A 13,751-nucleotide genomic window follows, 5' to 3' on the forward strand; every position below is an offset into this window, starting at 1 on the left:
TTTTTTTTTTTTTTTTTTTCATTTTAGGTCTCCTTGCATCAGAGATTCCCATCCTTTATTCAATACTCATTAGTGGGACCTTTGCACAAGAAACTCCTCCACACACATACATTTTGGGTTAAATTAATAATCCTACACCAGACCTTGAGGGTAAAGTGAATAATCCTGCACCTGACCTTAAACCCATGGAACTCAGACTGAGGCCACCATGTCCCAGGGAGATGTCATCAGGCAGCTGAAAGTCCCACTGGACCCTACAAACAGGGTTGGGATGCTCTGAATTCAGTCTGTCCTCTCCCAAACTGGCTTTCAGCCTCAGGGAAACACAAAAGCAATTTACTCTGAAGTCATTGAGCTGGTACTGGATTATATTCCCACTGGTTCTTTCCCACACAGAGAGCTGGAGACGATCTGTACTAAACCAAGGTGAAATCCACTCATTTGGGGAAGGGCACATCACACATCTGTGGCGTGAGTCTTACTGAAGCCTTATTTGAAGGCTTAAGCTGTACCTGGGTCATGCCCTGGTCCTCTGAGCCAGGGCGAGTCTCTTAACAGTGAAAATCTTCCCAGGGGAATTGGTTGCCCAATGGGATCACCAATTAAATCAATCAGACATAACACGTTTCAAAAATAAAACTTCTTCGAGACAAAGTATAATAATATTTAAAAAAAAAAAAATCAGCAACAATCTTCTAACCACAGAGTATCTATAAAGATCTTTTTAAAGAGCTCCATATTAAAATTTCTTGAATACATTATATATTAAATACAGTAACAACATTTCATGCAAGGTTTTCTGTACAATTAAATCAGCTCAGTAGTATAACAATTCTGTACATTCCCATTGGTCTGGGGGCTCTGCTCATCTTCAATGCTGGTGATGGAGAAAAGAAAGGAAGGATGATATTTGGCACCTACTGTACAGAGGAAGAGTAGCTCTTGCCCAGGTAAAAGAGAAACACAAAAGCACTGGAAGCTTTTAAGAGGTAAAAAAGTAAAAGAAAAAAACCCAACAGCAAAGGAGCAAAATGCTATCCAAACCCCTAGCTCTAGTGCTGTTGCTGGAATTTAAGAGAAAGGGAAGATATAGGGTCTGGCTAATGAAATATCATCAGGACGGATCATAGGGGAACATGAGGAGAAGAGGAGGGAGGAATGGGAGAGCTGGAGGAGAAACCACCCACTATCAGCTCCTCAGCTGATGCAGCTCAAAGGAGAAAGATCAATTTGCTGGATCCCAAAATCCGCTCCTGATCCACAAACTCTCGCTGCAGCCCGTGTCGCTGCTGCTGCAGGACAATCCCAAGAGGACAAAATCAAGTTGGTGCCTTATGAAAAGGGATGCCGCGACAAACACCGCTCACAGAGAAGGTCTGTTATGTACAAGCATACATTCATTCCCGTCTCGAAGGCGGATCTCTGGTGTCAAGGATGCCCTGTGCAAGACAGCAATGTCCTCCAAGGCAGAGGACACAAACTCGTGGACATGCTCCTAAGGACTTAAGCTCCACTCCTGCCAGGGAAATAGTTAAAAATCAACTGAGGATACAAAGCGTGACCAGGAGTGAGCGGTAGACATGGGGAATGCAACGTTGGCCATCCCCATGCTTTGCTTTAAACAGTTGCCCCTGCCAGGAGGAGGCTTAAATAGTGCAGATGGGATCTAACAAGACGCCGTAGGGAGGAGAACAGACACGACCACATCATGCTTTGGTGTCGGATGAGCCTGAGAAGGTGCAGGGCTTCCCACAACGTGGGGATCAAACAGGACAGCGTGATAAATAGGGAGAACTTCACCTTCCACCACAGGCACCCAACCTCCACGTATAAACACAGCTGGTGAGATCCACACCACCAGTGGCCACACCAAGAAGCTAATTCAGCTCCTGCAGCCGCAGCAATTCACCCACCAACACTGTGGACATCATTAAGGGCTGGTGACCCCAACCTATGGACCCCTCACCTCCCTCCCATGCCCTTATCCACCTCCAAGCCCTTCCTGGCCCCACAAGCTGCCCTCGCACATCCCACCCGGCTGGGGAATGCAGCCACCCACCCGTGCTCAGTGTATCACCTAAAACCCCCAACTCCCCCTCCTCGATCTCCCGTGAAGGACGCCTTGCCCGAGCTCACCCCGGCCGGGGTGACACTTGGAAAGAGGGTCTCAAATTTTGCAGGACTAAATCCCCAAGGAACCGCGTTACGACGATGACCCGGGTCCACACAGCTCCGTCCCCAAACCCTAGGCCAGCTGTCCAGTAATTGCACTCGTATGTACAGGAAAAAGAAAGCTACGAAACAAAACAAAAAAATCAGTATTTTTTCTTTTCGACGATTCACCCGCATTTGTCTGATAGTCGGACACATGCATGTCCTGCTGGCTTCTAGCGATGGTCACGCATGCAAGACTTTCAGTCCGAGTTACAAGTTAGGGGTCCTTTCTCCTTGGTGTCATTCATTTCTTGTCCTCTTCTCCTGAAACAAAGGGGGAAAAAAAAAAAAAAGAGAGAAGAAACAGTATTGGTGAGGATTCAAAAGCAAACCAGCTCCCTGTTTTTTGTTGTCGAGAGACGTTGCTCCTGGGCTGATCCCAGAGGGGACCTGGGATCCTGCCTGCACAGAGCTGCAGCAGCTCAGGCTGCACGAGGAGGAGGATGCTGGTCCCTGGGTGAGGAAGAAGGGCTCAGCTCCCTCAGCCTGCAGGAGGTAGGAAAAGGGATGAGTCGGAGCCATGCAGGCAGGAACAGTGGGAAGGTGAGCAGGCAGGAATCCCTCCTTAACACTCCTAATGAGAGCATCAGGTAGCACCCAGGGAATGGCAGTGGTGCAGAGAGGATGAAGCTCACTGCATCCCACCACACATCCCAAAGCCCTGTCCCCACCACAGCCAGATGGATGGATACAGCTCCATGGGCAGACCCCACTTACACACACCATATATATATATATATATTTATATATATATTTACATTCATATATACCTCCAGGACAACCAGCAAGGACCAATCAACCCATTGAAATCACTGTCCCAGCCCCAGGGCTGCCCTTCTCACTTCTCCCCACCCTACACATGGATGGAATCGGTCACGGAAGGTAACAATCAACATGTGGCCTGAAAGAAATCTACGGTGTCCAGGCTTGAAATCCCTGCCAGAGCTTGGCTCACACCAACTAGACCCTCAATTTTCAAGGAGTCAATAGCAGTGTCCCCAGGCCCCCCGAGGCAGCAGTGACTCTTCAGCCCAGGGCTGGGAAAGACCAGAACCAGCTTTTCTTCTGCCTAGAACAAGCTTTTTTTTTTTTTTTTCCCTTAAAAAAAAAAGCACCCACAAGGCAGCACTTTCTGAGAAGAGTTAGAAAAATGACTTAGAGTGAATCTTTTGACCGTATTTCTCTCTCTTTCATCGCTGCACACATCACCAAACACGTTCGCAGGGGACCGCTGTTGCTGTGCTCTTGATAAACAGGGGTCCTGCCTGGGGTTTCCAGCCAGGCTCTGCTGCCAGCCCTGGTGCCGACAAGCTTCCAGGGGAATTAATAAATAACAGGGGAGAGAGAGAGGGGAAAAAAAAAATAAAATAAAATACTTTTTCGCAACTTCTGCCAAAACTTCCTTCCAGTGCTGGCCAGAGAGCCTGGCCCTCGTGTCCTGAGATGAAGTTGCTGGCTGCAATGGCAGCATCCCTCGGGGTGACCTCTGCTCCCCCGGCTCCAGAGCAGAGCAGGGATGTCGGTGACTGCGCTGGAGGAAATCTCATCCCAAGGATCAAAATTCACCTCCCCCGTGTTGCTGGGGGTGTCTCTTCAGCAGCTGAACGCTCCCCAACGGGACTTTTTGCCCACCACGGCGCTTCCCCCCATGGTTGTGCAGATGAGGGGGTGGCTCTGCCCGTATGGTGGGCAGGGATAGGAAGGGGACACAGCTGCAGTGTCGACATCGAGCATTAAACCACGTCAAATGCTCTTCAAAATGTTACTCTCGGGCTTCTAAGTACCCCCCCACACGGAGCGAGTCGGGTGCATCCACAAAAACCACGGTCAGCCAAGGGTCCAGCACCCACTTCACTTTAACAGGATGCAGGTTGTTAAATTTAGACCAGATTTAAAGCAGATTTTTTTTTACGCTGAGGGTGATGAAACCCTGACCCAGGTTGCCCAGGGAGGTGGCAGATGAACCATCCCTGGAAACATTCAAGGCCGGGTTGGACAGGGCTCTGAGCAACCTGGTCTAGTTGAAGATGTCCCTGCACATGGCAGCGGGGTTGGGGTAGATGGCCTTTAAAGGTCTCTTCCAAACCAAACTATTCCATGATTCTGTGAAATGATGGTGTCTGGCTCTGCTCCCCACACACCAGTGACAGGAGCTGGGGGGATCCTGTTTGCAAGAATCAGGGGGTGGTTGGGATCCACCCGATCCCATCCTCATCCTGCCTTACACCACCAAGTTTCTCAGGGCTGTCCCAGCCCTTTCAACTCCTGCAAACCTGCAACCAAACAACACAAGCTCATCTCCTACAAGACCTGCTCCGCACCAGAACAGCCGAGGCTTTTCTGGGTATTTTCCTTATTGCTTTTGACTTCCCTTTTAACGGTTTCCCGTAAAAGGTGATGCTGGAGGGATGCAGCTGAGATCACCCCTCCACCAAAGGAGAAGCTGCAGCCCTTGTAGCTCAGAGAATTTCACATCTTCCCCACTGCACCAGGGCTCCCCAAGCTTTGGCCGAGACCCTGGACCCCAGGAGAAAAACAAAAGGGAAATCCTCCTGCCATCCCTCTGCACTGCCAGGGCAGCAGCACCGAGAGCTTCCTCCTGGTCTTCCATTTCTAAAGCGTGGCACATGCACACTCAGGAAAAAAAAAAAACAAACAAACCAAAAAAACAAAGATGATTCAAGGATTGGAGCATCTCCCTTATGAAGAAAGACTGAGAGAGCTGGGACTCTTTAGTCTGGAGAAGAGAAGGGGAGACCTTATTAATGCTGACAAATATCTCAAGGGTGGGTTGAAGGAGGAGGGAGCCAGACTCTTTTCAGTGGTTCCCAGTGAGAGGACGAGGGGCAACGGGCACAAGTTGGAACATAAGAGGTTCCACTCAAATATGAGGAAAAACTTCTTCACGGTGAGGGTGGCAGAGCCCTGGAACAGGCTGCCCAGGGAGGTCGTGGAGTCCCCTTCCTTGGAGATTTTCAAGACCCGCCTGGATGCTCCTGAGTAACATGCTCTGACAAGCTCTGGGCAATCCTGCTTCAGCAGGGGAGTTGGACTAGATGGTCTCTATGGTCCCTTCCAACTCTAAAAAAATTCAGTGAAATTCAGTGAAAACAGGAAAGAGGAAAAATAAAATAAAAAGCAAGGGATCAGAGCTGTAAAATCCCATCTGGGGAGATTCCGGCGCCGAAAGGTGCGGTGCTGCTCTCCCTTCAGAGCATCCTGCAGCTCGAGAGAACGACTTGGCCCGTGGGGACACATTCCTCCCCCGGCGCCAGCGCCCGGCCAAGGTATCTCAGCGCAGAGATTACCCTACAAGGGCAGCCACGGCCGCGGGCGCTCGCTCCCGGCTCCCTGCCGCCGCGGGGAGAGGGCTGCCTGCCTCCTCCGCAGGGAAAACGGGAGCTGCAGCTGCCCCTCTGCTCCCAGGGGGGGATTTTGGGGGCTGCCCTCATCCCCAGGTGTGGGCACAAGGGGGAGGTGAGGTGAGCAGCTCCTTATTGCTACGTGCCGCAGGTTTTTGTGGTTTTTTGGCGTTTTTTTTTGTGATGGGGGACAGAGATTTTGCCCCCTGCAGATTTCAGGCTGTCTCAGAGGGACGCAGAACCCCGGCTGGCCCTGGCAGGGAGCGTGACACACTTGTCACCACACAGCCACCTCCGCCAGCTGCTCTCCTCTGGGAGGATGTTAAAGCATAAAAACGACACTGACTTCACAGATAAGAGGCCAAATCTCAGCAGTGGAGATGCTCAAGGGTGCAATCTCGCCAGCACATCAGCTGCGGTGGCAGGAGGCTGCAGAGCACCGTCCTCTCCCCCCGGGGAGGGGACATATGGGGACAGGTACCCAGCGGCACGGCCACCACCTTGCAGCTCCTGCAAAATCACCCAGGGGTGGCTGTTCTCACTGGGTGTAAGATAAATGTTCACCTGCCACAAAACACACCAAGGAAACTCTTGTGCATCAAAACCTGATTTTCAGAGAGGCTGTGGCTGCCGGGGCAGTTTGTAGCCAAGTGGCAGAGAGCACCCACTTCTTGACTCGCTCCCGCTTCTACCACGGCACAGGGGAGAAACAGCTGGGCTGAAAACAAGTGAAACCACCACGCTGGGACCACTGACACCTGCAATGGGCTTGCTCCAAGATGAGGAGGCCCAGGGATAGGGCAGGAAGGGAGTGGGATGGCTGTGGCACCAGGCTGATGGTGCACGGATGGTGCACCGGGGTTATCTCAGTGTCCTGTCTGGGTTTTGTACCTTTTGAGAACCACCCAGAAAAGAGAATTCTGCAAGATCTTGGCGCAGATGCCTGGAAACCTTCCTCCTTCATGCCATGGGGCTCAGACACCAATACACTTCAATGCATAGAAGACAGCAGATATTAAAAACAATAGGGCAAGAGGCCCCTGAGGGTGGTCAGCCAGTATGTATCTGTGTGATGGACACCCAAGAGGACCTTGGAGAACATCTCCACATGCCTGACCAGAACATCTACAGGCCACACCAAGACAACCTAGCTCATCCATGCACTTTGTATTGCTGTCTCCTACTCACATTGCTTCCCAAAAGAGAAACAATAGAAACCCCAGAAGGGCCAGAGACGGATGAAGGCAACGATACATGCAAAGCACACAAGATGGGAGGCTGGAAGTGAGTGGGGTGGTGGGGAGAGGAATGAAAAACACTGAGACCACAGTGAAAACTGAAGAGACTCAACTTTCTGCCACTTCAAGGACAAGGAAAATCCAGTGTAATGGAAACACAACTTATCTAAAGCTGATCAAAGGAGAAAATTTTCCATGCAAAACCTGAATCAGCACAACTCACAGCTAGACATTTGCATTCCTCAACTAAACCCCCTTGACCATCCCTCAGATTTGGACCACAGAAGGTCCCCTGCTGGAGACCATCCTCAAGCATTGCCTTGCAGAGGCCAAACAGTAGCCTGCCCCACCCCAGCCACGCAAACAGCTGCTTCACGGGCTTTTTAGCCCTTATTTTGAAGCAAAAGAGAGGCCAGTGTGGGAAAGGAGACCCTGTCTGGGTACATGGTCCCTGGGCTGATTTTCCAAGCTACGTTCACCCGGACATGGTCCAAGCAGGTCCCCACCACACATGAGCAAGACTTTGGAGGAAACACGAGAACATGGCATTCCAGGATGAGACATGTAAGAAAGCCAACCCTTGCTCTGGAGTCCTGCTGGTTTTCAACTGGTGCTCCCCGCTCCACGTGTGTCTTACCGTCCTGAGAATGCCTGGTAAAAGAATCACAAGCCCACATTTAAAAGTGGCTTCTTGAGGTTTTTTTGTTTGCTTTTCAAAGCCCAGAGGAACTAGAAAGATGCAGCTTTCAATTATTTCATTCAAGTGTGATGATTTAAGCGTGATTTTTGCCCTGTAGCCGTGATTGAGTAGCTGGATGGGAAACCCGTGGCTGGATGAGACACAGAGCGACCCGTGAGCATCAGCAGCACCGTGACCATGGGGATGAGGGCAGCTCAGAGGACCCAGCATGGGAGGAGGAAACACTCTGAGCTGGTATGATGGGACTCAAAAGAATCATATGCCTGCCAGAAGCCCTGCTGTGCTTGGAGCCGCGCTGGCAAAGCTGAAGAAAAACCCCTTCTTCCAACAGCACTGAGGTTTTATAGAGAAATGCAAAGTGTGGGAGAAAGAAACACTCATCCCCAGATCACAGATGGTGAAGTGAAGACCGAGGGCATGCATGGGATGCAACAGCCAGGAATTAAACCAGCTCTCCTACGCCCCAGCCCAGCGCCGTGCCATAAAATTGTTGCTACGAGCTTGTGATGGTATGATAAAACAAGCCTGGGTGATGCAAAGCACCCATCAGCCTGTTGAGAGATACAACACTTTTCAAAAAAAAAAAAAAAAAAAAAAAAATTATAGTTCTGAAGTGCTCAACGAGAAAATGAAAATGATTGGTTTTGTCGTACTGAGAAGAAAGCCACAATTGGATTTGTATGAGGAGAAACCGTGCTTCCAGCAAACTGAGGGACTTTCCATCCGCAGGAGGGAACCGGGACGCTCACCTCTCAAACAGCATCTTCCTGCACTTTAGCAGAAAATAAACCCAATGCAAGAAAACAGTACTAGCTTATAAAAGAAAGAAATAAAAAAAAAAAAAAAAAAGCTAGAAATTATTTCTGTCTGGTCTGTAAAAACAGGAGCCCCTGCACCTCTGACTCTCAGCAGAGGCTTCGCTGAGCAATCGCTGTGGTTATGGACCAGCTCGGTGCAGAAAGGAGAGCTGATGTGAGTTGGGAGCCGGTGATGGGGAACGCAACCAGTTTGTGATCATTTCCTGCTTCCACTAACTTCCCATATGGTGTTTCCAGCTTTTGGCATGGTTCTGCTCCGTGAGAAACCAAACAGGGCTGTTACGATGCCCCAAATCCCTCCCTGCCAGGGCTGGGTGGACCTGCCATCAGCCCTGAAATGCAAGAGTGGCTTCACACAGTTTTCTTGGGTCATTATCAAAGGGTGAAGACGAAAGGAAGGGGTTTGCTAGGACATCGGATGCTTAAGGGGAGAAAAAGGGTTTGAGCAAGGTGATGCTGTGGAAGGACATCCAGTCCCCACACTCAGGTTGACCATCTTTCAGGGGCAAGGATTGTGTCTTCTCCTGCCCTTCACCTCCCTGCTATCCCTGTCGAGGCAAACACACCTTAAAAATGGAATCAAACCTGTTTTCCTGGAGAGGAGCCAGCCCCGTGGCAGCCACGGCCCCGCAGCCAGGAAAAAGCCTGCAGGTTTAACTCGGCGCCCAGATATCACCCACAGCAACATCTTTTGCAAGAAACGAAAGAAAAAAAATGATATCATCTCTTTGGAGGGCTGCCTGAACACATGCTGTGATTTACAGCACGCAGCCCAGCAGCACATGGGAACTGCTGCCCTGGTGTCACAGGAGCTGCTTCTCCTCCACGTGCACCACAGGACAGATCCTGATTGCTGCTGGCCAAGGGCAACCCCATTAAAAACAATTTATAACACACTCGGCTCTCTTTGATCTTAAAATAGAGGTAGTAAATACAAGATAAGGACGGCCACAGAGGGGTGAAGGGAAAAAAAATGAAGGATTCCTGTTAGAAACCAGTGTTTGGTTTGTTTTGCTTTATAAGAGAAGAGATCCAGTTCCTAGAGGTTTGAGAGGAGCTGGATAAACACGTGTGGAAGATTTATAGATTTATCTAGTACTCCAGCTCCTAAGGCAGCATTTCAAGGAGATGTGAGTACCAACCACTCTGCCTGATGTGGCACTTGAGAAGGAAGGGGGTAGGAGAAAAAGTCCCCGTTTCACAGCAAAGGTGGATGAACATGCAGGTGGAGACACCACATGAGTGGAGAAGGTGAACAAGGCACCCGTGAAGCCACCACAAACCCCCCAAGCAAAGCACCATGGAGCCAACAGAACCCAGCGTGGTGCAGAGCATGCTCACCATCCAGGTGGTTGCGGGAAAGGTACTTGAGTCCTTCGTCCAGCAGGATAACGGGCAGGGAGATTTTCATGACAACCACCCACTGCGGCCAGCTCAGGGGGGTGACCTGGAAGATGAGCTGCAAGGCAGAAAGGATTGGACATCAGTAGAGAAGGAGGTGGGATGTTTTTTTTTGTTTTAAAGGCCAGGTTGTTGTATGGCACAGGCTGAGAAAGGGTCATCCCAGATACAAGGAAGGATGATCCAGACAGCCTAAAGAACACTATTTCTTGAAGGTCTGTCATGATCCCATGGTGGCTCTTGGCCAAGATCAGTCAAAAACAATGTCTTTCATCTCTCTGCAGATGAGGAAAGCTCGGACCGTATGTGGTCACAGGAGCTTAGCAGGGGACAAAGGACAATGTAACCTCCTGGGCACAGCAACCTGCTTCATCTTAAGCACCCTTAGGCATCAACCAAGGTGTCACCAACCTTAGACTGCAAAGGGAGGGTATGCCTCCAAAAGGAGCTGAGATATCCATACCCCTTTGGGTTGCCTATAAAGAGAGCTTCTGACTTAAGTAAAGGCTCACTGGGGCAGGGTATCTCCTGGATCCCATGTTGGCTTGAGTTATGGGCGGGGACAACCGTCCCAGAAGCTTCCAGACCCAAAGACTGGTCAAGAGTGTCCCTGCCCATAAGAGGAGTCCCCCCAGGCTGTGCATAGAGGTGGCAGAGAGCACTCACAGGCATGGGCTTCACGTAGAGGATGAGGAAGTGCAGAGCCATGGACACGATGATGGCCCCCAGCAGCCAGATGTTGAGCCACGGTGGCATCCGTAGCAGCGACTGGTTCTCAGAGACACTGTGAAAGCGAGGGGACAGCATTAGCCCCAGTAACCTCCTGCTCCCCGTGCCTGCCCAAGCTGGGGGTTCCCCCTCCTCTCCATGGCTGTATAATTATAGCCCCTCTCTTCCAGACTGTTCAGCTTCAGACTTTGCCATGATTTGGATCTGGACACCCATCTCAATGCAACCAGCCACACATGGATTAGGACCACTCGTTAACAGGGCCAAACTGCTAATGGATGCAGATCCAGTCCCTCCTCCACCACTGTCAGCAGCAGCACATGGGCTTGGAGGAGCTCATTTACAGTCAGCCCAGTGGTCCACTGCAAGAGCACTCCGAATGGCTCTGCTGAGGCAAAGCAAAGCTCTCAGCCCACCAAGGGATGGTCAAAGACACCCTACACGGAATCGGTCATGCGTAGAGCCTACAGAGCGATCCTGCAGCCACCCTACCTGTTCAGAGCATTGCACATTTCGATTGTCACCAGCACGGACAGAGCCATCGTGGTCGGGTATCGGGACTCAAAGATCTCACAGTCGATTCCTTCAAAGATGGGGTTTTCCTCAGTGCACCTCATGAAGTTCCTCTGTCGGCACAGGAAACCGCTGGTAAATACAGGGCAGAGCAGCAGTGTAGGAAAGGCAGGAAAGAGGAGGAAGAGGTCGACTGGTTGAGGGGCACATGGTGAACCTTGATTAAGAGTGCTGTTAAACACCCCACAGTCAGAGAAACTCATAAAACTGCCTAAAGTGATCCAGCTTCTGCTGTGGTGGGGGCTTTGGGGTTATGGCTGGATCTTGGCTTAGAGATTTTCAAGTGCAGTTAATAATGTGTTTGAGCCCATGCGTGTCTCCAGAAAAAAATACATCTTCTATTGCATGTGACATTGGGGTGCAATGGCACCCACTTTCCCCCCACCTTGCTCAGACCTACAGTAATGTAAAAATCGATCCCCCTAATCGATGTGGGATTAGGTACAGAAGCTGCTTTCAGCTTGTTTGGGTCAAGTTGGTTGCTGGCAGAAGCACGGCTAGAAACATAAGCCTGAGAGAGAGAATTTGCTTTTCTTTTTAAATTATTGTCTTCTCCACCAGGAATTTGGGAACGCTACCATAACCACAGAAGAGAGATAGAGGAAAGACCCCAAGGCCTGAATCCAGGCCTGAACCCATGCCCTCATCCATCTGCTCAACACGTTGGCCCCTTCCCCTCCTGACTCACCAGCTGATGGAAGGAGACCTGCGGTCCATCGGCGTCGTACAAGAACCACCAGGTTGCTGCACCCACCGTGGCCAGGCCCACGTACACTGCGGCCAAGAGAGACACCCTTACCCCCAGCACCCAGAAAGGGGTCCCTTTCCCCATGGCACCCCATGCCCATCCTCTGCCCACTGGTGCCTGTGGGGACTCACCTCCGATGGCCAGGTAGCGGAAGAAGAGCCAACCACTAATGAGGGGCTCCTTGGGGTTACGGGGCAGCTTGTCCATGATGTCCAGGTCGGGGGGGTTGAAGCCCAGCGCGGTGGCCGGCAGCCCGTCTGTCACCAGGTTCACCCACAGCAGCTGCACAGGGATGAGGGCCTCGGGCAAGCCCAGGATGGCTGTTAGAAAGATGCTGTGGGGAAAAAAATAAATACAGAGATCCTGAATTAGACGAGCTCCATGCAGCCAGAGAAATGTCTGTGTCGTGCAAGGGAAGAGCGAGCAGGCACCCCGGACCCAAATACCCCAAAGAGAATATTCACCCAAAGTCCTGCAGGTGAACCCCCAGCCCCTGAGTCAGGAACCTGAAGTCCAGGACTGAACTTTGCAGCTAAAATTCGTTCCTGTCGCTACTAAAATTTGCTTTGCAGTTGAAACACAACCATTGATGTCCCCATGGCCACGCAGGTTCCTGTTCCAAGCACAAACACCCCTGCTGAAAGGGAAGGGCAGAGGATGCCCAAGTGACCCCAAGGCTGTGCCCACGCTGCTGAGGATGGCACTGATTTACTGGGAGGGATGGGCAGGGACAGGGAGAGCTGCCCAGGACCTAGTGTACTAGTGTGACCTGGTGACAACAGCCTGTGCACAAGTATCATCTTAGACACTGGCGTGGGCTTAAATGGGCAATGAATTAACAAACCAGCTCCTCAGGGGTAGGATGGTTATAAAACTACAAAAGAAAAATCCCCCTCTGCCCTCAGGCATTGCTGCTCTGTTTGGTACCCAGGGTTACAATTTTGGGCACTGCATGCTGCCAGGGGCAAGGGTCATGGACAGGACTGCAGGTCACCTGCCCCAGGGGACGTGTCCCCACCTCTGCTCCCTTCAACTTGGTGCCCAGTGTGGGGGGCTCTCACCAAACGACCTCCCCGACGTTGGAGGAGATGAGGTAGCGGATAAACTGCTTCATGTTGTTGTAAATGGCCCTGCCTTCCTCGACGGCCGACACGATGGTGGAGAAGTTGTCGTCAGAGAGCACCATCTCAGCGGCTGACTTGGCAACGGCCGTGCCCGACCCCATGGCGATGCCAATCTCAGCTTTCTTCAGGGCCGGGGCATCGTTGACGCCATCGCCTGTCTGCATGAAGGTGTGATTAATGAGGTGCAAGGGATTGAGCTGGGAGGAGGAGGAGGAGGAGGAGATGGAGGAGGAGGAGATGGAGGAGGAGGAGATGGAGGAGGAGGAGATGGAGGAGGAGGAGATGGAGGAGGAGGAGAAGAGAGGAGCTGGGGGTGGTGGGGCATCCCCAGGGGACTCACCATGGCGGTGATCTCGTGGAAGGACTGGAGGTACTCGACGATGCGGGACTTGTGTGCCGGCTCCACGCGGGCGAAGCATCGGGCATCGCGGCACGCCTGCCGCTGCGCCTCGGGGGGCAGCTCGTCAAACTCCCGGCCCGTGTAGGCTTTGCCGGTCACGTCCTCGTTCTCCGAGAAGATGCCGATCCTGCGGCAGATGGCCACCGCCGTGCCCTTGTTGTCACCGGTGATCATGATGACGCGGATGCCGGCCTTGCGGCACATCTCGATGGAGGAGGTCACCTCCTTGCGGGGAGGGTCGAGCATCCCCACGCAGCCCACGAAGGTCAGGTTGTTCTATGGGGGGGAAGACAGCCCCAAGACCCACATTAACCATGGGGATGCAGCCAATTCCCTCCCTGCTGTGAAACCACCCTGGGCATGGGGATACTTTCAGGAGGTTTCCAACCAACAGCCCCATGGATGCCCCCTATAGCCCCAATGCAATGGGTTGCTCCCATCCCC

The 13,751-nt window shown here is 51.7% G+C and overlaps 1 protein-coding gene across 2 annotated transcripts in view; it reads right to left on the bottom strand.

Moving 5' to 3' along the window:
* Window positions 1-20: 20 nt before the first annotated feature.
* The window catches only part of ATP2A3 (ATPase, Ca++ transporting, ubiquitous), a 34,816-nt gene continuing 21,085 nt past the window's right edge, over window positions 21-13,751 (bottom strand). The window contains exons 13-21 of one of the 2 annotated variants that reach the window (XM_014953251.1): window positions 13,248-13,583; window positions 12,845-13,065; window positions 11,915-12,117; window positions 11,724-11,809; window positions 10,955-11,088; window positions 10,400-10,517; window positions 9,674-9,791; window positions 7,393-7,465; window positions 21-2,478 (exon numbers count right to left, since the gene is read on the bottom strand). In XM_014953251.1, the coding sequence (XP_014808737.1) occupies window positions 2,415-2,478; window positions 7,393-7,465; window positions 9,674-9,791; window positions 10,400-10,517; window positions 10,955-11,088; window positions 11,724-11,809; window positions 11,915-12,117; window positions 12,845-13,065; window positions 13,248-13,583 (1,353 nt within the window). In that variant the 3' untranslated portion in view covers window positions 21-2,414. The remainder of the gene's footprint in view (window positions 2,479-7,392; window positions 7,466-9,673; window positions 9,792-10,399; window positions 10,518-10,954; window positions 11,089-11,723; window positions 11,810-11,914; window positions 12,118-12,844; window positions 13,066-13,247; window positions 13,584-13,751) is intronic. The other variant, XM_014953252.1, reaches the window with a different exon arrangement.

The sequence above is a fragment of the Calidris pugnax genome, unplaced genomic scaffold, assembly GCF_001431845.1.
Source record: "Calidris pugnax isolate Ruff unplaced genomic scaffold, ASM143184v1 scaffold133, whole genome shotgun sequence".
In the NCBI taxonomy this organism is placed as follows: domain Eukaryota; kingdom Metazoa; phylum Chordata; class Aves; order Charadriiformes; family Scolopacidae; genus Calidris; species Calidris pugnax.